Genomic DNA, 27,871 nt, shown 5'->3' with positions numbered 1-27,871 from the left:
AGATAGTATTCCATCCACAGTGCATGCCTATAAATATCCACAATTCATGACCTCCTAGTAGCTGGATTACAGGACGACACCACCGTCCCAGTCATAATATAACATTCATAATAATGACCAGATCACAACAACTCTCTAGCCAATTGAGGAACAAATATGGGGAAAATAAAACACAGAATTGAATGTTAACATTACCCACCTATATTGAAATGCTTAGTACAGAAAGGTCACTTTATATAACAAAACAAGTCTGTGTAAACAATCAGCAAATTATTAACTTATTGATTGCACCTTTATTAGCAAGATTAAGTAATTAATATTCACTTATTTAAAATCAATCAACACCGATACATCGATACAGCTAAATTATGTTATGTAGTATGAAAACAAACAGGAAACTTATTTCGGGTATATTTACTTCAATATTGCTTGTATCTCAATTGAACTACAAAAAATCTAAATTACATAAACTTTGTTAACATAAAATATCTTTTACCTCATAAATATAACAATAAATCCATTTGAGCATAACATAATTAGATCTGTTGAACATGAGCTAACCACAAATACAGTACACAAAGGATAAGTTGACCACATCGATGACGTCAACACACTGGGTAAAAAGAGGAACTGTCTAAAACCTCTGTCACAGTATTACACTCATGAAACAAAAAGAGATACAACATTTACATTATTGGTCCAAGATAAAGTTACAAGGTATTCTGGCCAACAAATTAGCGTATCAAAATACTCGTTGCATACACTGATATGTGAGTTGTGCTGAATGGATCGATTGTCAAAGGTAATGCATATATCTGTCCTCCTCACTCACTTTGTACTATACACTATCGTAGGAAAACTTATTTTACAACTAATGTTGAATCAAAGGCACAGAATATACTAGGTACAAAGAATTAATAAAATATATTATATTAAATTTTACCAAAATTAGTATCACTTTGGATAAAAGAAATTTATAAAATGTTGTAGGCTAATAAATCTGACAATGTGAAAAATATACTACTTTTCGATGTAATGAATCATATTCTAATAGCTTTGGTTTGTTTTAGATATAAAAAATGCTACTAATAATTTAAATTAAGTAGTTTTGATTTGTAATAAAGTTATTTGTTTTCTAAATTTTATTTTAATTGAGCCAACAAATAAAATGGCAATATTTATTTAAAGAGGGCTAATGAAGTACTTAGAACTTAGGCACATTGAAAAAATGTATTGAGAACCAACAGACACAATTTACTAGGTTAAGTATATTACAAACCTTTGTAGTGTTTAAGAAAAATTCTTCCTACCATATATATATATATAAATATAAAAAAACAAACATAAAAAAACGTTCGTCCTTTGGAGGTCAACATGCCTACTACTTTTCACCAAATCCCTCAAGCCCCCTAGTTAACATTATTATAGAATGCTGATCCGTTTGACCATAAACAAGTTGCACACGTTAATCGTCACTGTGGGATTAAATAGCTTCATTTTGACTTGTTTAGGCAATCACAAAATGATTAGGTATATAAAGTAAACATTTTCAACAATACTTCAGTCAATATAAAACAAGATTGTAATGCAAATTCAAATGGTTTTCCTGGTTGAAATGGCAGAATAAGAACCCTCATAATTTCAATTTTGTATAACTCTTGTCAGGCCAGCCAGTTACAAAAATGTAATTTTCCAGGGCCTAGGTGTGCATTATACGATTTAATATTTAAAATTATAGGCTACTTTAAATCAACATTAAAATACTATTTCTCTCTTGCATCTTATAGAAAACCCTTTGAATAGTGTCTCACTAATCTCAAGCACATTGTATAAATACTTTTAATTTACGGCGTGTATTAGGTAATGTGGAAGAAATATGGTCCGTCTGAATTTATCTAAAGATTATGATTGTGCCTGCGTCTAAGAATTTTCGGGTGTATTTATATACTGGGAGTTGACAGATGAGCCGAGGAGAGATTTATATAGATTGTATGTGTATTAAGCAGATGTGTGTTCTGTGATGTCCTAGTGTATGTCTCAATATGAGTAAATCACAGTGTATAGATGTGTCAGTGACAAAACTTGTCATCCCCATATCTACAGGTTATGTTATAAGCCAACAAAAGTCTAACAATGAAGTCGAGTCTTATACCTTGCACCTCACACTTTACCTGAGAGTAAAAAACAAGGCCACACATTTAGGGCAGATATATGCATTTGCAGATACATAAGCACAACTATTAAACAAATACACGTTAACATTTGGGATGTTAATTCCGTGCGGACACAATTCCAAAATACTTCTTAGATAAATACATAATTAACACTTTAGAGGTTAATGAAAACTTACTCAAAAGTGTTTTCCAATGACTGTTTAATTAGGTTTGATTCAAATACTGTTTCCACCACAGACCACAACCATTGTTTTATGTAGTATCAAAACTCCTGTATTGTTAACTAACTTTTTGTACATTTTGAGCAAAATAATTTCTTTTAGCAACTTATCAAATAATTGACATCATAAAAAATATAAAATATATAGAATTAATATGATAATTAATAACTTTGAGTGGAGAGTTAAGTATAAGTAGTTTTACTTTTAACAAAACCTCCATTGAACTATTCTGACAAAAAATTGGTAACATTCACAATTTGTTTATAGTCCACACTTTGTTTTATTTTTCAAATTATTCTTAAAATTGTATTAACTAAAAAAAACATTTCACCACTCACTATGCTGATACTATTAGAAATGTAGAATATATAGGTTTAATTCAATGTCTTAAGTTTATTCAGTTAAATAATTCATGATCCATTAAAATATATTGAAAGATTTGCTTAGCTTAAAAAAAGAGTAAAAAAATACGTGTAGCAGTGTCACAATATTACATACTAACAGTTCATTTTAAAGATAAAGAAAATAGCCCTAGATTCTCAAATAGTATACATGAAGATTACTAACTAATGAACAAATGTTTGCCAAATTAAATATTTAATAACAAGAACCAAAGCAAATTTGTTAAAAATAAAGTTTCTATACCTAAATGTCCTCCCATCATTTGATAAGCCTAGTTGTTCTGATCAAGATTTTGTTCTTTGTCTTTACATAAACTAAACATTTAAGCTTAAACTTGGACATGTTCTTAGTAACTCTAAATCAGAATAGTACTACAGAAATAATTAAAGAAATCCTTTAAGTTTTTTCAGATATAATTTTTGTTAGCGAGTCAATATGGAAAGCAAGAAAGTATACAGAAATAACCGTATCAGGTTTTTTAAACATTGAATAAGAGTACCAAAACATATTAGCCCTAGTTAAAATTAAATTGAACTTTTATAATAAAACAACTATAACAGACTCTAGTTAAACCAAACCATAGTTCAAAAACTTCAAGTATTGTTTAAAAAACTCTTATTAAAAGCTAAGTTGAAATATCTATTTGAATAGAAGAAAAAGTATTATATTAATATATAGAAATATAGTTGGAGGAATCTAAAATTTAAGGAAACCCGTCTAATCTAGAACGTATGACAAGTGATTGATTGCCTTGAAATGGTGTTAAAACAGTGGCAAGAGATCAGTGAGCTAGTCTACGAAACTTAAGGAAGATCATCACAGAGACTTGGTGTTACGCTAGCAGTCCGCACATTTAACATCCCAACTCAAAAATACAAACTCTTATACAAATTTGATTCAAGGATAAGCTCTTATGTAAACCTAAACAGTAAACACACTGGAGACTACATGCGAGAGTGCTGTAGTCTGGCAGGATGACGTGAGCGTACTTCAACAGTATATGGTCCGATGGCACTACACTACACTATCGAGTACATATTATCACCCACAATTAAATATTAAAATTCTACCACAGCCCGATCAAATAGTAATTGGTATTTTCGTACACATCCTTTGTAAATAAATAAGATTGTGCGAGTGCAAAATATGATACAGACGGATTTAGAAATATCATTGCAGTTTGTCGGGAAACGTGTGTCTGTAGTAGCCATTGATATTGTAGCGAAAAGGGGTACACAAACCATGTCTAAAACACGTAAACAGTCACACAAGTATCGATTATACAATAATCCAAAAATACATTCAGGCTTTTCTTAGCATACTGCTTCATTCTCAATATTAAAACAAGTCTATTGAACTGCAATGAATTTTCAAAAAGCTTAGATTACGTTTAGTTAAACAAAAGCACACCTTTAATAATGAAAATATATATCCCTAATACTAAACCAACTAAGAAAGAGATTTAACATAAATAAAAGTTTAACACATAACAAAATTAATGTTAAATTCGAAACACATAACAATAAATTAGGACTATATGGTGAAAAGCTACCGAGTACCCGATGACTAAAAACTTTTAACCTCCATTATGATATGCATAAAATATAAAATATGTACAGTAAAGAAAAGAAATTCTCCGTTACAAATATTCCATAGAAGTATAGTTTTGATTATTAACAGAATATTTTCCACTGTCTACATTGAAACATTTTGTAATTCTTGCATTATTAAATTAAAATGTTAGAAGGTACGGTAATGTAAAGATTGTAGTTGACATTTTGAACTTGCTGTCAAATTCAACTCAATTTAAATTAAATGTACGGTATAAAATTTTAAAATTTCCCTGCCAAAAAAGTGATCAAGGGAAAACAATCTGGGTTAAACAAAAAAAGCTAAATTGTTGTAGATTTTAATTTTTTCAAACCTTTGCAATTTTGTTTTAATTTTAATCCTGCAAACTTGCACTAAGGTTGAAGTAAAACACCGAGAAGAAAATTCAAAGGCCCGACACACACTAGATATAGACACAAAACAATCTCAAACAAAAACCATGATTAAAATAATATACGAGATTCAAACATAAAATCACTAGTATAGGAATTTCTCCATGAAATGTTAAAAATTTAAAGTTTTAAAATGTTCACATCAAAATGTTTCAAACACAGATAATTGTCTTAAGTACAACATTATTTTGTGATAACCATATATACTAATAAACTAGACAATACTAAACTCTCATGACGAGACAGTACAATAATGCATTTGAAATTGCATTCTATACCCAACACAGAGGCACGACACTTTGGCAGTTGAATAAAAAACAAAGAGAAAAGCCTCAAAGCTGGGCTACGGTAACTACATTCTAACAGATAAATAATACAACTCGCATGTTTTAGAATAATTTTAACACCACCAGTCTAAGAGATATCTAAATGTCTCACTATTTGGTATTTAAAAGATGCCAGTGGAAGCATTGCACATGTACTTAATACTACAATAGGACAACAATATAACAATCAAGCTAGTGTTCAACAAACAGTTAACAACCAGCGGACGTTCATTCTCGACATCTCTGGGTAACGAGAGATAGTGAAGGTTCGATGCTCTAGAATAGTCAAACATGGCTAAGAAAAGGAAAACTAATACTGTATACCGATATTCATTAACAGACACTTTCATTATTATTTCATAATTATAGATGAAATCAGATTTTTTTAAAACTTTTTATGTTTTATTTCAGATGGACAATCACACAAATGATAAATAGATATCAGCTGTAGGCTACAAATAGTTACAAGACTGGAAAGGTTTCATTAAAAAAGATGGGAAAATATGACAAGTTTGAATCTTTTATGTATAAAAAACAGTAAGAATAATAACGTTATTTTAGTTGATTAAAACAAAACACAATCAAAATAGTACTATCATTGCCTTGGTCCAGAGGATTCAAATCAGAATGAATGAATATAACATTTGTTATGATAACATAAAAATATGGATATAAAATTTTACAATAATGCGGACACCCACTTTTTTCTAAGAATTGATTTCACTCAGATTGATGGGAGACTGTTGAGCAAATGTCGGAGCGAGATGTCGAGAACTAGGCCCGAGTCTAAACACACAACAAAGAGAGCCTTGTGCTAGAGAGTCAGTACTCGGACTCCACAATTAGAATATTACATCAGGACCATTCTGGACCTCACTAATATCACATGCATATTTAAAATAGGATTGTCTAACAGCTAGCGATACGATATACTGTAAAAATCGATGTTAAAGAAGTAGTACGTGAATCTATCACAATGTTACTATACATCTACTATTGCAATGCGAACATCATAGGCCTACACTGTATATTTCTAGAAGCCACAAAGTACACTAAATCAGTCATTTGGTTTTATTATAAAGGATTAAGTTTTGGTACCATTCCACAACACAGATAAAATAGCTGGCGACCGCACCAAGTCAACATATAACGCAGATTGGGATTCACAACATCAACAACGGAAAGATATTACGATTATGGACGAGTGATTAATCATTAACACTTATACTATTATTATAATTTTTCTAAACTAAATTGTAATTATATTTAGTTTTTTATAATGTTCATAGGTAAGTGATAACATTGTTAACAGTTTTAGTCAGTGTTATAGTCTCAAATAAACTATTTTATTAAAAAAGAGTATTATTAAGTATTAATTATTACCGTATAGTCCCAACTTATCTGAGATTTAAATTTATTTTTAGATTTTTTCTAGCACATACATTTTTATTATTAAAAATCATATCAAGAATAATAATTCACGGATGATATTTATTTTTCCAAATTCCTCTCCTTAAACAGTTTATTTTTAATGCCGAACAAAATCACTCCATGAAAATGTGTACCGGACATTTAAGTTGATTTCATCAGAGTTGACATTAAAAAGCAATATGAAATGAGACAGTTAATTATACTAAACATGTATACAAACATTGAATATTCTCTAAATTGACCTTTGTCTTTGTTAAGTTGTGCAATAAAAGCTCAGTTTTATACAAAACGTAAACTTGATACAAATGTGTTTTGAAGTTTTAATCATTTTATACTGTCAAGATGTTGAATTATTTGTAACAAGTATGTTGTTGAAGAACCTAGAAACAACCATTATGCTTATGGGTACAAATGTAGCAATATTATTGTAATAGACATATACAGATTTGCTCTTTCAAGAACAAAAGTACAAGTAGGGAATGATAGAGGTTTATTTTACTTAATTAACTAAATAAATTGGGTTTAGAGTGTCACTTCAATAATTAAATTACTTATGAAAATACTGAATTATATTTAAAATAGCTTAATGCAATGTTTTTGGTTGGGCGCTTTAGCAACTTTAAGTTGAAATATGTACCTACAATAAAAATGCAAAGCCTGGTTAATTAAATAGGTTACAGTGAAGTAAACTGTCTTTATGCGGATTGTGTTGCTAAATGAGTGATGTTGACTTGGGGCCACAGCAAAAAAGAAAAGGTAGAATGTTGAGCATTACGTTTATACCCAGTGGGGCGAGCAATAATAATACCCCAAGAGGTATTTGATTTGAAAATATTACTAAGAATAAAATAAATACTTCAACCTATAAAATAATCAGTGATTTACAACCAACAGAGATTCTCAATTGCTAAAATTAAATAAAAGCATTTAAAGCGATGAAAACCAAATCTAGTAGTTCTTCCTACTATAACAAAAAACTAAACAATACAACTACTCACATCAGATAGCTTTGTGAAAAATAAAAACTACAGTGGAACTAAAATTAAAAACGAATACTGCACTTTACGAGAATAAATAAATACTTTTATAACAACTATAAAACTATTAATAGAGAGGAAAATGCATCAGTCATAAAAATATAAGTAAGGACTTCTCTAAACTCGTTTTCAAACAACCCTGATAATAGGACCATTGGCCGAAAACCGACCGGTGAATAGAAACATTTAGCGGACAAGTACACATCATTATTGCTTACACTCATCATGAGTTCGATGCCAACAAATGAAAAACTAATCTAATCTATGAACATCGTACTATCTATCAAAGACTATTCTACCCACTGAAAAATTGTCATTTACTCGAGGGCATGATTGCATATTAAAATATGAAAATACAAAAAACAAAACAATACAAGGATATTTTGTGAATAAGATTATAGAAAGGAATTAATTGTTAGTTGGTGAGCAATGTTTACTTGGAGGTTCTAGCGGCTGAATTAGTGGAGATGTCGTCAGGCAGGGTCATATTGAGGGCTGCGTACATGCCTGAGCGAGCCTTGCGTGTCTTGCAAATAAGTTCCTTGATGCTTGCAGCTAGTGCGGCCATGTCTGCAACCGGCAACCAGACACAATTATTACCAGATCTGGCTACGAGGTAATTACAAAGTGTGGCTATAAAATAATGAAATCTTCCAAGAGACAAACTGCATGAGCCTCCAGGCTAAATGTCAAATTACCAAGTCACCTTTTATGCTACCTTCACATTTCGGCCTGTTCGAGGACACAATGTCTCTTAGTTCGACCATAGTCTAGATTTGTGTCCGCTGTGTATTTACCAGTCTTTGGAAAACTGATGATGTCATTTCAGCAACTTGCATGCTAGTTTTTGTTTTTAACCTACATTAAACCCTTAGATATACATTTTTTTATTTTATTTAAATTATGTACCTTTCTCATCTGGAGGAAGAGCTCGTGATGGTGGATACGGGTGATGGTTGCGCCTGTTGCCGCTGTTGAGGATCTCCTCTCTGCGACAAGCCTGCACCCTACGAATAGCGTCCAGCCAGTTCTGCATGTTGATACTTATATTGTTCGGTAATCGGTCTCCTCGTAAGTTCTCCATCTTTGCGACCAGTGTTATCACCCTGGCGTGTTCTCGTAACATGTCAACAATCAGACGATCCACCCTGGTAGGGTTCATCGGTAAGCGAGGCACCGGGATGTTATTTGCAGAGGATACCTTTTTCCCAGGATTGTTACGGGCTAAATCTGCTTCAGTCTTCTTGCGTTCTTTTTCCAACCGTTTGAACTCATCGTAGCAGAGCTCAAGGAATCCATGGAGCTCACTTGCAGGACCACTCCGTCTACAAAAAGATAATATATTTTTAAGAACTTGTATACACCAAATTAGAGATGTAATGCTGTGGGTTGTATCAAAGAAAAATGTTATAGTCCTTAAAAGACAATTAACAAATATTTGGTCTGTTTATAGAATTTCCTCTTATTGAGAGGCAAGATATTAATTAGGGGTGTGGGATGCATCAAAATTCTGATTCAATTCAGTGGTGGTCAAACAACGATTTGATTCATGTGGGAATCAGTATCCATATACGAAAAACGCCTGCAGAAAATCAATGCAATACCTGCAATACAAGAGCGTGTTTCCTTTTTTGAAGGCGTTCTTATTTAATTAACTCTTCGCATGTAAATATTGCTTTAATTGTTTTAATTTTTTAAATAACTTCTTGATCAGCATTGTACGTGTTATTAAATTTATGGAAAGTAAATAAAAGAAACGTCTTATAACACTTAAAATAACTATATTTTAAGTGTTGACGTTTCTTTTATTTACTTTCCGTTTAATTTTTTGTTTTGACATTGCAAATGATTAGAAGTTTTGTTAAGTGTAAGCAGTGTGAGACATGTTTTACTACTGTAAACATAGCCAAAACAAGTCACTCCAAAATCAATCTAAAATCAACACAAGTCTGAAAAATTGTTAGGCCTACTTGATACTTAACTAGTAATACTGGCGTTTTATACTGATAAATTAGGTATTTTTGTAGGTCCAAAGCTATATATATTGTATACCTTGTAGTATGTAGGTCTGATTCTATCCTCTCATTTTATCAATGTAAACCAATTGAATGTTTCAGTATAAATCTTACAAATGTTTTTTTTATTTATCTTTATTTGTAAAATAAATATTATAAAATAGGTAACATGCTTAACAATATATGATTCTGCAAGTAAAAAATATGAAATAGGCAAGTGAAGCAGCTCACTGACATTTGGAGCAATACAGGTTCTTCTTCAGGGTGTCCACAAAAAAATTGTCATTAATTTCCATGACTTTCCATGACTACCCATGACCATTTACCATTGATTTCCATGACTCACGAACTTTACATGCAAATTATAATATAACATACACACACAAATAATACTGCCTGGACATGTTATTTTGCAGAAAATAATGAAATATGTAATAACAGATAACAATGGAGTACAATAGGTACAACAATGAACTAAAACAAACCGAAAACTCATAAAATAATACAACTGTAATAAATTGAATTGTCGAACATTTGTGAAAAATCCTGAAAAATGGTACAACAGTCGGGGTTGCGGCCAACTACAGCATTGAATGGTCCCCTCAAATCCATCCATAATTGGAAATTTCCATGACTTTCCATGACTTCTTGCCTATTTCCCTGACTTTCAATGACCAAATTTTTTTTCCATGACTTTCCATGACTATCCCTGACTTTCCAGAATGTGGACACCCTGTTCTTAAATATAATTGAAATTAAATATCTTTCACAATACATATATGTCATTTATGTATAGATAGGCTTAATACCTCATCAACAAAAATTTGCATTACACAAATGTGGTAAATTTAATTATTGTTATTTCACTTTATTGACAAGTATGGATAGAAAAATGCCGTATTGCTTTCAATTGAGTTGCATCGATTCAAATTGAAAATCTTTTGAATCAAATCGAAAAAATTTTTCTGCTTCGCACACCCACTTACTGCCAAAGTCAACAGATTTTCTAGAACCATGATATTTTTAGGCCTATATAAAAATATCCAAATCTACAAATATTGTAGACCTTAGACCTCAAAACATAATATAAAGTAGTTTAATTAGTCATTTACTTGCGGAAAGCCATTGGAGCGACAGAGTCATAAAGCTGGAAGAGGTCTGGATTGTTTGGTCGAAAATGCATCAGCATGGCAGGGTCTAACATCTGTGCAACTGAGGGGAAACTGAAGCACATCTTGTCCAAGTTGTTGTCTGCTACTAGAGGGTTGTTGTTGTTGAAGCCCATCTCCATAACGTTCATCATTTCTCGTTGGGACATCATTCCATTTGGCGATTGCTACAAAAACAAAATATAATCATAACCAAATAATACAGGCATATGATTGGTTTGGCAAAATATTAAGCTAGGAACACAGGATTCATCCTTAACTAATCTATCACCCTTCTTCTGTTATTTTTCTTCTGTCTGACTTATTTTGAAATTTTTTCTAATTTCAAATTTCAAATTTAAAATATTTTGGTTAGTTAGTCCCAAAATGGTGGTAGTTACAGACCCCGAAATTCTACAAACCAAGCAATGTTTTTATTTGAAAGTCATGAGGGCAATTCAGACAGTAGGGAACATTTTTGGAGCACGCATTAACGAGTACAGACGTGTTTGCCTTTTCAGTAACTATCACGTGAAATGGTCTTTAATACAGGGTTGGGCAGGGAAATATCCCTACTTTAAAGATTGCACTGTGAGTAGTGGGAATGTGCTGGAGTATTAGTCTCAAATTATTCTGTTGCTTAGGGATTTTTTAGAAATATTACTTTCAGTACAGTAGTAGACATGGTTTTTAGAGTGAGCAATGTGCTTTTGCACTCGAGATGTATTTTTTTGAAAAATCTGTCTATTGTTGCTGTGCAGCAGCTAGCATGCGCTGCGAACTTGTTATCGGATGGCCTGCCGCAAAGCTGTTACATTTTTGTGTGGGTGAAGGACCTCCGTGTATGTGGTGGTGTATTGCGAAGGATATTTGGAGCTCAAAGAACCAAATATCCTTGTTCTTTGATTGGATTCTCTTATTGTGTAAAACAAATTGCTAAGAAGTGATAAAATATAAATCTCGCAATAATGCAATTGGGGTGTTTGTAGCAAATATTTTTAGGCTTACAATATTATTAATAAAATAATACTTCAATCACTGATTGTCATGTCATTTTTTCACTATCACACTGTAACTTATGTTCCTTTCTTAACATTAAAAAAACAGAAAATTTCCAAGTAAACTAAAATATTGGTTTTGTAATACTGTTATTCACAAGATTAAGTGACGCTAATCCTGGGATTTAATGGAATAAAAAAACAGATGGGATCCCAGTATTGAGACTTCTCATTACCGGCCAGATTTTAATCTAGCAGACTCGCCATTCAGGTGGCAGAAGATGGTGCCTACCGTAATACAGATGTATAATAGTTTAAACAACATAATGACTCAGTTGGGATTGTGCATACCTGTACAGGAAGGATTTTATTCCTTGGAAAACCTATTGGTGAATATTTTCCTGGTGGCGGAGTAAACAAGTCTATTTTTGGTGACTTCAGCATGCCATCACTCATCATCTCCAAGCCTTTCACATTTTTGTCTGGCATCATTGCTTTGTTGAAAATGTCTGTCATGTTTTTGTTGGTCCTGTTATCTTGCAACATTTTCACAAAATTATTGTCAATTCCTTCGATTCTTGTGAAAGCGTTATCTGGTGGTTTTGAGAAGCCGTTATCCATGATTGGTAGTTTAATAAAATGGTTTTCGTACCCATTTTCAATCAAACCAACAGAAGGGGGTTGCTCATCTACCTGTAACCAAGTCATACCTAAATTACTAGATAGCGAGAAACATAGGAGCAACATGTTTAATTTTTAAGTAAACCTTAAAAGGCTACATGTTCAACTAATTTATTCAAACAAAATATTCAAAAGTTTTAAAAATCAACCTTGTAAGTGATTAGATTTGTAGGGTGAGCACTGAATATGTGAGGTGTTTAGTCAAACAAATAGAAATTTGAAGAATAAGCCAGCATTGCAATCTGCTTCCCTCTATTGTCTTTGTATCAGCTCATGTCTTTGTTTGTATCATTTGTCATGTATTAGAATATATTATACTCTACAAATATAGAACAAATTACACTTAATTCTTATCGATACAATGATAGGCAGTAAATAAATTACTCCAGGAGAAAGATATAAATTAGACTATAGGTGTGCAAGCCAAACCTAGGCTTAAAGCTTGATGTTATCTATCCCATGTGGACAGGCGAATTTTAGGTTAAAAGAGACCAGAAACATATTTAAACTAAAAATAATGACAATAACTTAAGTACAAGTGTGTGTTTTAGATACCTTGTTGAGCACAGGAACTGAGTCATTTAGAAGAGATTCCAGGTTGACACTTTGCTTATTCTGAATATAGTTGTACATTTGTTGCTCATTTGGTAGATCGTTACCAAAGAGAGAGGTCACTGAAACAGTAATGTATAATGATATATACCCTAACTACTGAATTGGCTAATAAAAAAAAAATGCCAGGAACACTTTTTATTCAACGTATAAAATTACCTATCAAACAACTAAGTTCAAACGGATTGATGATTAAAACGCTGGAAAATCATGATTTTGATATATACAGGCGAGGAAAAATTAGGCATACTCTGACAGCTTGGCCTTATTTTGCATGGCCTATTCAACTAAAAAAACAATTTTTCAGCTACACATAAGATCTACCACTTACTTGCACAATAGATATACGAGGCGTGTTTTTAAGTAAGTACTGTTGTTACATTAAGAAAAACAGTGCTAAGATATCTCATAGTTTAGTTTTACATGAAAGCCAGTACACCTTAATCTACTTTCTGTGATGTGTAGCTCAATTTAATGTTGCAAATTTATCAATGTGAATCATATGACGATCTCTATGTAACACATAAATTCTGTCAATACTGAAGCACTTGCATAATGTTGTACCAGTTTTTGGAGACCCTCCTTATAGAAGTATACTGCTTGACTTGAAACCAAAGCATCACAACATTTTGACTTCGCCATCGTCTTGAAGACGCTGACTGCCCAAGCGATCCTTCAAGTGTAGGAACGTAGTCACTGGGTGCCAGATCAGGGCTGTATGGAGGATGATCTAGAGTTTCCCATCAAAAAGATGTGATGAGATCATTGGTCTGATTCGCCACTAGCAGACCGGTAATGTCAAGCAGCAAAACGATGCCATCGCTCAACTTGCCACGTCTTTTGTTCTGGATTGAGCAGCACAGATTGTGGAATGTCTCACAGTAAGCTGCTGCATTGCGTCTCATTAGGAGGCAGAAATTCCACAAGCAATAATCCGTTTCTGTCCAAAAAACTGTGCACATGATTATCCAGGCTGAAATTGTTTGCAAACTGAACATGTATCTGAGTGAATGTGAATGCCGCCATTCCATGGACTGTTGCTTTGATTCTGGTGTGACATAGGCCACCCATATCATCACCGTTGTTGTGGTACTGCTCTACGCAAGTCAATGCACTGCCCAAACATGTGATTCGTGCACATCCCTCAACATTTTCGGTACCCAATGTGTGCACAATTTTCGGTAATTTAAGTGCTCAGTCACAGAACACTTTACGAGAAACATTAGGAATATCATCCTGTAAGGAGGAAATTGTAAAGCATCGGTTTTCTCTCATCTTATAGTCCACTTCCTGCACTAAATTTCAATAACCTATGGACGTCCACTTGCTTGGCCCTTTAAATGCTCTCACCCACTTTCTTACTGTTCCATTACTTATAATGTTTTCTCCGTAAACTGTACAGATCTCACAATGAATATCGATCATAGACATTTTATAACAGCCAGTAAATCACAGTCGGCAGGACTCACACTCAGTACATAACGTAATCAAGGAAGAATCAGACCTACTGCGCATGCAAGTACGTGGACTGCAACGGCAGGGTGAAAAACAGTACCGGTAGGCTACTTACTTAAAAAACACACCCTGTAGGTCACAATTTTTTTTGTATTGAGAAGCTTTTAATGATGTGGTAAATTAACTAATATAATAGTCTGTAATACCTGGGTCCAAATCAGGGGAGTTGGTGGTGAACAGACTTTCACTGTGTACCTTCAGATCTTCTCCCATATGGAAGCCCTGTAGTAAACATTGAGATTAGTGAGAGTGGAAACTATAGTTCGGCAGCTTAGAAAGCGACCTCCTCCAGCATTGGTTTAGCATTAGCGCGCAGGTCGTTTTCTAAGCGGCCGACCTATAGTGTTAATATAACAGTATGACATAACAACAATAGAAATCAGCGACTGCCTTCAAGAAAAGTAACTAGAGGCCTGCTTGTTAGTTGTACCAATTTAGTCAAATACCCTATTGCCTGAATAATACCATAGACAAGGCAACACAAGTAGACTCCTCATCCCATTGTAAATTTTGAAGCTTGTTTTTTGTGTCTAGTTCATGTACGTCCACACTGATCGCTAGTGTAGACAACATTTTGTTTCTATTATTTTAGGGTTATTTTCATGATTTGTGCTTTACTATTTGGTTATATAGCTAGGAGACCAGTTATTGTTTATGATTATATCGTTTTATTAGGTTAAACGAGGTTTTAAATGACTGCAATAACAAGAAACAAATTGTAAACAAAACATAACCTCTATAGTTGGACGTACAGAACTAACAATAAAATTGGCTTCAGCTGTTCCATTAGGGCCCGGTTTCCCCAAAATGGTGTAAACTACGTTTATAATAAACTAGTTTATTTTTAAACTCCGTTTAAAATGTGTGTTCGGTTTCTCCAACATTTTACTGGCTTCGTTTAAGATAAACGGCAATTCAAGCGGTTGGCAATCCTGAATGTGTATTTGTAAGGAATTTTCGGTGGGCTTTGGGCTAGTGTTTCCTACAACCACCACAACGCTACGCTACAACTCAGTAGAGCAGACAGAGACAGCAAAATGCGAATGCAGCTAGAATAACATCACTGTTTAGGGTTATGTTATCAAGTTATTATAAGTTGTTGCTAAATTCAGATTCATTCCATTTATTGAAATGGTAAATTCTGTCCCTTATTTTAGTAGGCTCTCTTGTTCTAGGTACTAAAGTGTCATAATCTTTATCTTCTACTGCTTCTAAAATGTCTATTAACTCTTCCGCTTGAGTTAAGGGGCAAGTACTGCAATCAAAGTAGCCTAACTTGAAATAAAATCAAATGTAAAAAAAGAACTTAATAAAAACAATAAATTACAATATAAATAAAACTTAACTTATACGCTAGCCCTAAACCAAGCATATTTTCGTCCAAAAGAATTTGTAGTTGCTTCAATTACAGTATTATTGTTTTAACCCCTACGTTTTGTTTTGATTTGAGGTTATGTTACTGTTGTAATTTACTAATTTGAACTCAGTTTATTTTATCCCCGGTAGTTAAACCAAGTCGAGAGGTGGTTTAGTTTGAACTTAGATTAGTACCTAGTTTAAATTTGGGGAAACACAAATAAAAGTTAAACTAAGTTTAAATCGCCGTTTAACTTAAAACTAAGTTTAAATGAGTTGGGGAAACCGGGCCTTAGATGACTAATCTACTAAGGGAGTATGTATTATCTATGATAATACGTTTTTATTCCTGCAGTGATTTTAAGCTAGGATTACAGTTTTCAATCATAACAAACAATACATTAAGGGTGTGCTCTACCTCAGCTCGTAAATCTCACTTCAGTTGCTATGTTGCACCATTGGACAGCGCCGCGAGAAGCGCTTGCAGAGGTTTCCAAGAGATTCCTGTTTATGAATTAACCAATAATGATAGCTACGCGGCTTATAGGTCTAAACGGCTTATAGTAGTTTAAAGACCAATCTATAGTTCTGCGTTTTTCAAATAACGTTTTTTAATAAGTTAGGGCTAGTTGAAAAGACCTTTTTCTGGTCCTACATAACAAATTTAGAAGGTGTGTATTAAAAATAATTGAAATAATGAAACGCAGAACTATAGAAAATGTGATCCTCTTTAATATGAGACCTTAACTTTGATTCTACCTTCAATGTAGCAGGTGAAAACAGATATCTTGCAAACCCTTGCATTCGGTGGCGTGTCAGGGGTAAAGCGCGCCCTTAAAACGTGAAGTAGACTAAGAAATTTATGAGAAGTAGTATGTGCTTGAGCTCATAATTTAATATTTAATTTACAACAATGTTAAATCAGAATATAACTTACATTTGCATGGGCAGGAGGGTGATTGTCTCCAATGTTCAGTAAGCTCATACCATAATCAAGCTGAAACAATATTCTTCCATTAGACATAAAGTAATTGATCTCTTGTCAATATTTGATTATCTGGGCAGTATTATTTTTGCATGCAATTTGTCATGTAGTCCTACGCCCTTTTTAAAAATTTGGCGGTACAAACAGTGAGTGTTAGTTAGCCTACACAAAATTAATGCCCCTTACTGGTCCTATGTTTGTGTGGTGCCTTGATTAAAGGTAGCAAGTTGAGAAATCGTGGAACCTCAATTTAACAAATTTAAAGAAATTAAGAAATATATGTACTTACTTTATATAGAGGTATATTCTTAAAAAAAAAGGTTCATTAAAATAAGGTTGAATTTGGCTGAAATTTGTAAAGCTTTGTATGGTAATGTATAAAGCAATATAAAGTTACTAAACCTTAAAGCACTTAATCCGATTTGTTGTAATTCTCCGACCTCTATTTAAAGAACTATCTAGGTAGGGTTCTAGGCCCATACATAGCCCATATGTTGTACTGGTACGATGCTATAGTTTTGTATACAATCCTTATTTATGGAAGATAACAATACAGTAATAGAATAGTATTGAAGCTACAGGCAGCACAAGAGGTTTAGCCATGAAACTAAAATAGTAGTATTAAAAGGTGTGATCAACAACACAAATTATGTATAAAAAAAAATGTGTATATATCGCAAATAGAAGCTACTGTTACATGATATAATATGAACACTGTGATAGATGTGCATCAACTGATACTGCGCATGGGAATTGAGTAACTGAAAACTTCCCTGTCACGACAGCTTAAATATGTAATACAGGGCTCGGGAGGATAGAAATCCGTTATATGGAGGTTTGTTATATAAGGGTTTTGTAATTTAGATATTCGTTTAACAGGGGTAGGTAAATTACTGATGAAACTACTAAATAAATATTCATTATACGAGGGTTGTTTTTTTTTCAACCTCCGATAGGCTATGAACAAAAGACAAGTTCATTTAAAACATTAAATTTATTACCAAAAGTTTGGTCCATTTATGGTTACTTTTTGACATAATCACCAAAGAGATTGAGACATTTGCTATATATGTGCACCAGCTTTTTAATACCCTCTTCAAGAAAAGTGGCCGCCAGTACATTCAAAAAACAAAAAAAATTAAAAAAAACAAAACATGTCAAAAAAATTAAAAAATGTAGAAAAAATAAAAAAAGGACTTTAAAATTTCTAGAAATTCAGTAAACAAAGCAATAATGGTGAATCTGTGATTTATTTAACCATCCTGTCAAACTGTTGAACCAAGTCATCTGAAACGACAGTAATGAGCTGGTTCAACAAGTTGGCAGAATGGTTAAATAAACCACAGATTCACCATTATTGATTTGTTTACTGAATTTCTAGACATTTTAAAGTCCTTTTTTTATTTTTTATTGATTTTTTAATTTTTTTGACATTTTTTTGTTTTTTGAATTTTTTTTAATGTACTGGCGGCCACTTTTCTTGAAGAGGGTATTAAAAAGCTGGTGCACAGATATAGCAAATGTCTCAATCTCTTTGGTGATTATGTCAAAAAGTAACCATAAATGGACCAAACTTTTGGTAATAAATTTAATGTTTTATATGAACTTGTCTTTTGTTCATAGCCTATCGGAGGTTGAAAAAAAAAAACAACCCTTGTACAATATAGAGTTTTATACTTATTTTGTTCACTATAAAGGGTGATCAACTGAGGAGGCCACCATTGGGATATCGGAAACAATAAGAATTAGAGAAAACTTTAAATGGGGAACATTCGTTTATTTTTTTGGCAGATTAAAATATTAATTTAGTTTTTCAACATTCAGCCGCCATTTTCCAATATGGTGGCCAACTTTGAAATTTCTTATGGAACACTCTATATTTTATCTTGTTTTCAGATAGAAAATGTAATTTAGGCCTAAAAACATTTTCATTTTTTCTTAGGCTGTAACTCCTAAACGAGTAGCTTTAGAGAAAAAAATGTCAAGATTAAAAACGTTTTTAGGCCTACATTGCATTTTCTATTTGAATTAGTGATGGGCGGATCCAAGAAAATGTCGGTACCGGATCCGGATCCGGATCTTGAAAAATTCGGGTCCGGATCTTCGGATCTTCGGATCCGGATCCAGATACACACTGTCATAAGGGCGGGTTAAAAAAAAACGTAATTAACAGAATGCCAATTTAAATCATACTGTTTAAAAATAAATCGGTAATGTTTAAAGGTTAATATATCTTATACACTGAGACATGGCCTTGCCATATAAGTTATTTGCATCGAGAGAAACACTGAGTCATGGCCTTGCCATTTAAGTTATTTGCATCTAAAAACATCGAGACATGGCCTAGCCATATAAGTTATTTGCATCTAGAGACAAACATCGAGACATGGCCTAGCCATATAAGTTATTTGCATCTAGAGACAAACATCGAGACATGGCCTAGCCATATAAGTTATTTGCATCTGAGACAAACATCGAGACATGGCCTAGCCATATAAGTTATTTGCATCTAGAGACAAACATCGAGACATGGCCTAGCCATATAAGTTATTTGCATCTGAGACAAACATCGAGACATGGCCTAGCCATATAAGTTATTTGCATCTAGAGACAAACATCGAGACATGGCCTAGCTATATAAGTTATTTGCATCTGAGACAAACATCGAGACATGGCCTAGCCATAAAAGTTATTTGCATCTAGAGACAAACATCGAGACATGGCCTAGCCATATAAGTTATTTGCATCTGAGACAAACATCGAGACATGGCCTAGCCATATAAGTTATTTGCATCTGAGACAAACATCGAGACATGGCCTAGCCATATAAGTTATTTGCATCTAGAGACAAACATCGAGACATGGCCTAGCCATATAAGTTATTTGCATCTAGAGACAAACATCGAGACATGGCCTAGCCATATAAGTTATTTGCATCTGAGACAAACATCGAGACATGGCCTAGCCATATAAGTTATTTGCATCTAGAGACAAACATCGAGACATGGCCTAGCCATATAAGTTATTTGCATCTGAGACAAAAATTGAGACATGGCCTAGCCATATAAGTTATTTGCATCTAGAGACAAACATCGAGACATGGCCTAGCCATATAAGTTATTTGCATCTAGAGACAAACATTGAGACATGGCCTAGCCATATAAGTTGTTTGCATCAAGAGACAAACACTCGGGGGAAAAACGGTCTTGTACATGGATACAGACAGCTTTGTGTTAGTAAACAAATCGGGGTTGTACAGTGATACAGACTGCTTTGTGTTGGTAAAAAAATCGGTGTTGTACAGTGATACAAACTGCTTTGTGTTGGTAAAAAAATCGGGGTTGTACAGAGATACAAACTGCTTTGTGTTAGTAAACAAATCGGGGGAAAATCGGTCTCTTACATGGATACAGATAGCTTTATTTTAGTAAACAAATCGGAGCTGTACAGGGATACAGCAGCTTTATTTTAGTAAACAAATCGGGGTTGTACAGTGATACAGACAGCTTTATTTTAGTAAACAAATCGGGTTTGTACAGTGATACAGACAACTTTATGTTAGTAAAAAAATCGGGGTTGTACAGTGATACAGATAGCTTTATGTTAGTAAACAAATCGGGGTTGTACAGTGATACAGACAGCTTTGTGTTAGTAAAATAATCGGGGTTGTACAGTGATACAGACTGCTTTGTGTTGGTAAAAAAATCGGGGCTGTACAGTGATACAGACAGCTTTGTGTTAGGATAAAAATCGGGAAAATTTTTTAAAAAATCGGATCCATCAAAACCGGATCCAGCCCAAGATCCGGAATTTTTTGGATCCGGTCCGGTGCCGGTTCTAGCTTGGATCCGGCGGATCCGGTAGTCCGATATCCGGGATCCGACCATCACTAATTTGAATACATGTTTAAATATCGGGTGCTCCATAAGAAATTTCAAATTTGGCCACCATATTGGAAAATGGCTTAAAAAACTGAATTCATATTTTTTACTGCCTCAAAAAATAAAGGAATGTTCCCCATTTAAAATTTTCTTTAATTCTTACCTTTTCCGATATCCCAATGGTAGCCTCCTTGAGTTGATCATAGGGGACACATTATCTATTGAGTGATGTGGCGTTTGCAGGCGTATTGCAAAATACATTGCTATATAGAGTAATTTGTTACATGGAGGTTTGAGGTTCTACTGTATTACCAGTTGTAAACAATATTTTTTTTTTTAATGTTGGGTTGGTAAAGTTAAAGAAATAAACTTGCAAACATTAGGCCTACTTGATATTGTAACAATCAATATTGTTCTAAAATGTCAGAGGACTTAATATTTACACGCACCAAAATGACAGAATGTACAGACTGACAGTTACTAAAACTTACATAAGCAGATGACCGAGGCAGGGGAGGTGGGGGTTTGTTGATTGGAGGAGGGACCCAACTGCTCATGTTATGTAGAGGGGAGAAGCCATCTTCCACACTATGATGTCTGGAAAACAAGTTACAGATGAAAAATAATTGACACACTTTACGTTCAGTCAATGAACCAAATTTGGTTAATCTACATTAACATATGTATTTTTACTAACACATTTTAAATACTGAATTCCAGCCTAACCAGTTTAAGAATAGAAATGGATGTAGAATAGTTCAATTGAGCCACCGACATCGCTGATGTAAATTACTGATTTATGTTGAATATATCAACTTTATAAACAAGTCAAACTGATAGGACGACTTATAAATTGTAAGCTAAAGCATATTTTACGTCACATCAACTATCTTAGTACGAAAAACTAAGTGAAAAAATAATAGAACAAAGCACCATGATAGCACACTAACATGGTGAATGGTAAATGAAAAAAATAAAATAAAAACATTAATAGAAAATATATTAACTTTAATTCCAGAAAAATTATAACAAGGCTAAGGGGCTTACGAACATTATAAAATTGTTTACCGAGTGGTTAGTTAACACGATAAAGAACTAGAAAATTAAATTATTAGCAAATTCTGCAAAAGACATGCACTGTTATTATTTTGTAAGCGGTTACTAGATAAAACTCATAAAAATATTCTATTATTTATAAATGATTTAGGCTAAATGAATTCTAATAACTAATTTATTTCCAAACAATAAAAATCCACAAAATAGCACAAAATTATTGATATGTACAATAACCTTTCTACTGGTAAATGTTGTTGGACTTTAAAAACTAATTGAAAGGTTCAGTAAGAAACTTACTTATTTGGTAAACTACAATCGTCTTCCAGAAGTTTGGAAACATAATCGTTCATCACTGAGGCTTGAGCAATAGACTCGGAGCTCTCCCCATTTGACTGCTCGTTCAGCTAAAAGTGAAAACATGTTTTGTTAATGCTACCTATATTTAGGATGATTAGCCTACAACTACAATAGCCTACACAGCATTGATAGGGGAACGTTCTTACAACAATGAAAATTTGGACCAGTGATTTCTGTCTACTTAAATGGATGTTGGCACTTTCATAAAGATAATTCAGTTGGCCTAAATTTGGACATAATTCTATTCAAGTAGGTTTATTCTTTACCCACTAAATTTAACATAGATAGGCCTAACGAACTCAGTTTAGTTCACTCAGTATTAGTTTGACTGCCATCGGAAACCAAGTGTTACTGTAGGCCTCTTACTTAATGTCTTTCCCAAACATTATTATGCTAATTTCTAATTTAGGACATTAAACTGATGCTGGAATATATTTTTTTATTTCACTAGCCTATAATAATTTTGTCTAGATCCTTTTATGTCTTTTATCATACAAAACCAACATAAAAGCAACATACTCCTGCCGCAGCAAACCTGCAGACTAAGAAAATTTCCATTCACCTGATTGGATTTACACTAAAATGTTTACTTAAAAATATCACATTTATTCCCTATTTAAATAGAATTAGTTTAACAAGTACTTAGGTTTGCTGCAACAGGGAGGGTAAAGTTTAGTACAGTAAACCCCCTCTTAACCGACCTCGTATTAACCGATAATCGGATTATCCGCCTTTGATCGTAAAATAATACAGTTTGTTTTAACCGACCTTGATTTGAGAGCAGCTCGGTTTAACCGCCGCTTTCTAGGAATCTCGGCATTTCCGCTCCCACGCTGGGCGATGAGAACTGAACCATACGCTTATCTCCACAGGATATGACTAACAATAAGTTATTTTGTGATGATCACAAAAAATATAGCATAGCCTATTGTCAGTTTGTCATCATCGTTCGTAGCTCGAGCACATCTGATCTGATTTGTTATCTGTGTGGCAAATTTATAACATCATAAAGTGCGTTACGATTTTGAGAACTGATTATCTTATCGCTGGAGTAAACAAACAACGCAACTTGTAGGGAGGGCAGGGAAGGGGTGTTAACAACTCCAAGGTCAAGATAGTTTTTGTGCCTCGAGCCTCCAGTGAGAGGCTATAAATAAACGTCCTGTCTTGTAACAAAATGGTCGCTTGTATCTTTAATGACGACAAAAGGTTCTTTACTGTATTACGATGTATTTGGAAAGCATTAATTAATACATTACAGTAGTAAAGTTATTACAATAGGAATTTTATTGACTCTTGCCTAGTATTATAATATATTCATTGAAAGTAGGCCTATTTGACTTAACCGTGTTTTGTGTTTATTTGTGACATTTCTATCAATATGAAAAAGGAGATAAGAGTAGTTTATTTTATAAATAATGCAAGTATGACTTCAAAATAATGATTATATAATTCCAAATGAATAGCACTTTATTATGTTATGATTTTAGGGATTGCCCGTTTTATCCGACCTTTTGAATCATCCGACCTAGGTCCGGTCCCATTAGGGTCGGTTAAGAGGGGGTCTACTGTAGTAAATAAATGCATCTTCCAAATTTGATCAAAATATGTTCATAAACAAGCAAACTATAACAGTAATTTTAAATTAAAATTTTTTAGAATTTTCTCCGTAACTATTAGGCACATAATAACGCTTCAATATACTAAATTATTAGTTTTCTTAAGCTTTACAAAATGGTTTGAAAGAAATTGCTAAATTTTATGTTTTTTTGGTCAAAAATGGGTAATAGCCTAACCAATTTTTACCCCATAAAACACCCCATAAATCCCGGGTTCCCATAATCCAATCATGCTGGTTCGCAAACTCATTCGAATAAATGTAGGTTTACACGTTTATACCAAATTTTGTCAAAATCAGATCATTTTTGCTTGAGTTATCGTTCCAACGGACACACACACACATATATATATAATATGTGACTTTGACTTTGAATATACTAGGTGTACAATGCAGTTGTCTACTTGCAATATTGAGCGGAGCCAGCATATTAATTCAATGTCAATGATATATTTGGTTCGCATTTTAAATAGCATGCATATTTGCAGTAGGTATCCGAAGTCAATCATAAGTCCCAGGATTAAGTGAATGAATTATCTATTTGCAGGAACCATATTCTATGTTTCATCTGGTTCTCATAAATTAAATGTCTACTTGCAGTATCCAATGCCAATTATATATTTGGTTTGCATAAATGGAATGCCTATTTATAGATTCTAAAGTCAATGGTACGTCTGGTTCTCGTAGACGGATTGTTTACTTGTAGTATCCAAACTCAATGGTAGAGTACATGTAAATGAATAGTCTACTTGCAGTATCCTAAATCAATGGTCCATTTATTTTGTTCACATAAATAATATGCCTAGTTAGTAATTGCAGTATCCGAAGTTAATGGTAGGCTTAGGCCTACTTGCTTCACTTATATGGGATGTCTATGTGCAGTATTCAAAGGCAATGATACGTCGGGTTCACGTCAAGGAATTGTCTAATTGCAGTATCGAAACTATGAGTGTTATATTTGGTTCACATTAATGTAGTAGACTGCAAATAGGAATTGCAGTGCAGATTCAAAGTCTACATTAATAGTCCAGGCAAATTAGATCAAATATAGGGTGTGCTCCCCAAAAAATCGTCTAAAGCTGGAAAGTGTTTTAATACCTTTTGGGGGTCCCGAATAAGACTCCTGTGAGTTTGCGACGGATTCTGACGTCTGCTTAAGTTTTGGGAGTCGAAAAACTATGAAAATTTTGCACTTTTTTCAGTTTTTCGCTTATAACTCCTAAATAACGAATCCTAAGGAAGATGTTGTTCAAAGGTGTCTTTTAGTGCATTGAATTCCGCGTCGATTGATGTTAAATACGTCAAAATCGGCCGAGCCGTTTAGCCGCTGTAGCTTTTCAAAGTTGGGATATTTTCATCAACATGGCTAAAAGGTTGATTATTTGACCAGTTTTCGGCTTAAAACTCCTAAACGACGCATGCTATACAAAAATGCACCTGTAGTTAGTTTGGAAAACACAAAATTCTGCGTATAATGTTTTTTTATTAATCAATAACGGCAATTGATTGTTACTTACTTTGTATGGACGCCATTTCACTGAAAAAAAGTATTAAGGTTAAAGTTGAGAAATTTTGATAAAATTGGTAACAACATAGATCCTGTCCTTAAATGGATTATGAATTATTAGATAGTGGTTTATTCCATGATGGTCATCTAGAGGTTTATCTAATAAGGTGTGACGAGAGTAACACCCCCTATGTAATTTTAAGTCTAATATTGTTGTCTGAGGTTCCGAAAATTCTAGGATTCATCCCAACCACCCATTATATACGATCTATCCCTGTATTCATCTTTCAGTTTTTGGCTTACATCTTCTAACACATGCTATAGAAAAAATGTTCCTGTAGTTAGTTTGAAGAGCATAAACGTCTGCGTAGAATGTTTTCCAATTCATTAAGATCGGCTTCACCATTTAACCGCTATTGATTGTTAACACTAGATCAGATGCTTGTCAAGTTTAAAATCTTACCATTGAAATCTGGCAAACAACCGGCCTAATTACAAAAAAACATAGGAGATATGGCAGTGAATCTATCCACTAGTGTGACGTCATGGATCGTGCAGCATGGCCAATGAACAAGTAAGTGCAAGTAAGTGCTCATGAGAGCAACATCTTACTGTGGAGAGCTTTTTCCGAGATAGGGGAATCAATGATGTGGATCTAGCCCGATGGTTCGCTGGCAGGCCCATCGCAGTGAATGCTACCCATCAAGTTAAGGTATATTGTGGGATCACCTCTTCAACATATTATCAGCAAGTTGACAATATAAACTCCACGGATACGGTGGGATCAAAAAGAAATTCATCAAATAGTTCCAGTGTCATGACCCATTTACTGAAAATTGTTCGCTCATGTCAATCAGCTCAGCAGTTATCCCATACGATAGCATCAACGCGAGATATGTATAAAGCATAATGGAAAGGCGCAGCTTGCAAGAAAATCGTAAATAGGCAAGCCTATAATGACCATAAACTGTGCAGAATAAAAGGAAGTGGTGACATTAATCGCGAGCTGTGATGGCAACAGCAAAGGTTAAAGAAGAATCTGCCCCCTCAGTCAACACGTGATATTCCACATTAAATCCAAGCCTCAATTTGAATCATACTTTGGATTAAAAATAGGTCCGTACCCACTAGCGCAGTTTGATGAAGAAAGCGTGATGTAGAAGAGTCGAAAATCTAACTATTCATGTAGCCTAAAACTACTCATGCTGTATACTTCAATCAATGTGGATCTCACTGTGTTCTGACGGGTTACAACGCTTGGCGAAGTTGCAGAAGCAGGTTGGCCCTATACATGGTTGGGAGCAGATAATATCCAAATCAAGTGAGGGTTGGTCTCTTCTAGAGGACACTTTCAACTAATTTTGACTTTGATTCTAACAAAAGGGGCTGCTCATCCACCAATCCCTTAGAGCAAATTTAAAATTGTACTTCAGAGAGATAGGTATGGAAAATTAACGGCAATGGGTTAACTCCCGTCACTACGGCTAATCCACCGGTTCGACAAGAACTTCTCAACTCCGTCTACCTATCTCGACCATCGTGTACATGTTAAAAAGGTTTACATTTTCTCGCTCCATATGAAATGCAGACATATAATGCATTACTGTACTTGCAAGGGGCACGAATTCGATATCTGACGAAAAATATGGTACCGAATGTCACCATTTGTGGCAAGACCAATAAGAGCAAAGAATGAATCCGTATTCTTAAGATTCCAATGATGAGAAGTAGAAAAGTTATATGGTAAAATCTACGAAAATCCCAATCTTTTTTTAATAGGCTAAATACATAGTAAAACTATGTACATCCGTCCCATTATCATCTTTCGTTTATTAAGCTAAAAAATAACATTTTTGCTATATTTAATAAAATCTTTCTCGTTGTAATGTCTTATTATATATTAGAATCGCTTAACATCATTCGGGAGTGTCCAGAGATGGGATCGTATAAATGGGAGCTTAGGACGAATCCTAGAATTTTTGTAACCCCCTCAACAATATTAGATTTAAAATTGCATAGGGGGTCTTGCTACCCTTCCCTTCACTTATTCTTGGATAAACCTCTGGATGATAACCATGAAATAAACCACTATCTAGTCATTCATAATCATAATTCTACGCCGAATTTTGTGTTTTCCAAACTAACTACAGGCGCATTTTTGTATAGCATGCGTCGTTTAGGAGTTGTAAGCCGAAAACTGGTCAAATGATCAACCTTTTGGCCATGTTGATGAAAATATCCCAACTTTGAAAAGCTACAGCGGCTAGACGGCTGGGCCGATTTTGACGTATTTAACATCAATCGACGCGGCATTTAATGCATTAAAAGACACCTTTGAACAACATTTTCCTTAGGATTCGTTATTTAGGAGTTATAAGTGAAAAACTGAAAAAAGTGCAAAACTTTCATAGTTTTTCGACTCCCAAAACTTAAGCAGATGTCAGAATCCGTCGCAAACTCACAGGAGTCTTATTTGGGACCCCCAAAAGGTATTAAAACACTTTCCAGCTTTAGACGATTTTTTGGGGAGCATATGTCTAATTTGCCT

At 33.9% G+C, this 27,871-nt stretch overlaps 1 protein-coding gene across 1 annotated transcript in view; it reads right to left on the bottom strand.

Annotated features, from left to right (window-relative positions):
• Positions 1–178: 178 nt before the first annotated feature.
• The window catches only part of LOC128987442 (uncharacterized), a 50,338-nt gene continuing 22,645 nt past the window's right edge, over positions 179–27,871 (bottom strand). The window contains exons 3-11 of the mRNA XM_054408291.1: positions 22,139–22,245; positions 21,277–21,382; positions 16,857–16,916; positions 14,710–14,785; positions 12,992–13,110; positions 12,107–12,448; positions 10,722–10,945; positions 8,504–8,919; positions 179–8,164 (exon numbers count right to left, since the gene is read on the bottom strand). Coding sequence (XP_054264266.1) covers positions 8,028–8,164; positions 8,504–8,919; positions 10,722–10,945; positions 12,107–12,448; positions 12,992–13,110; positions 14,710–14,785; positions 16,857–16,916; positions 21,277–21,382; positions 22,139–22,245 — 1,587 coding nt within the window. The 3' untranslated portion in view covers positions 179–8,027. The remainder of the gene's footprint in view (positions 8,165–8,503; positions 8,920–10,721; positions 10,946–12,106; positions 12,449–12,991; positions 13,111–14,709; positions 14,786–16,856; positions 16,917–21,276; positions 21,383–22,138; positions 22,246–27,871) is intronic.

The sequence above is a fragment of the Macrosteles quadrilineatus genome, unplaced genomic scaffold, assembly GCF_028750875.1.
Source record: "Macrosteles quadrilineatus isolate MER2022 unplaced genomic scaffold, UCM_ALF_1.0 Scaffold_1__1_contigs__length_201487025, whole genome shotgun sequence".
Classification (NCBI taxonomy): domain Eukaryota; kingdom Metazoa; phylum Arthropoda; class Insecta; order Hemiptera; family Cicadellidae; genus Macrosteles; species Macrosteles quadrilineatus.
This window is presented reverse-complemented; position numbering and strand designations above follow the sequence as displayed.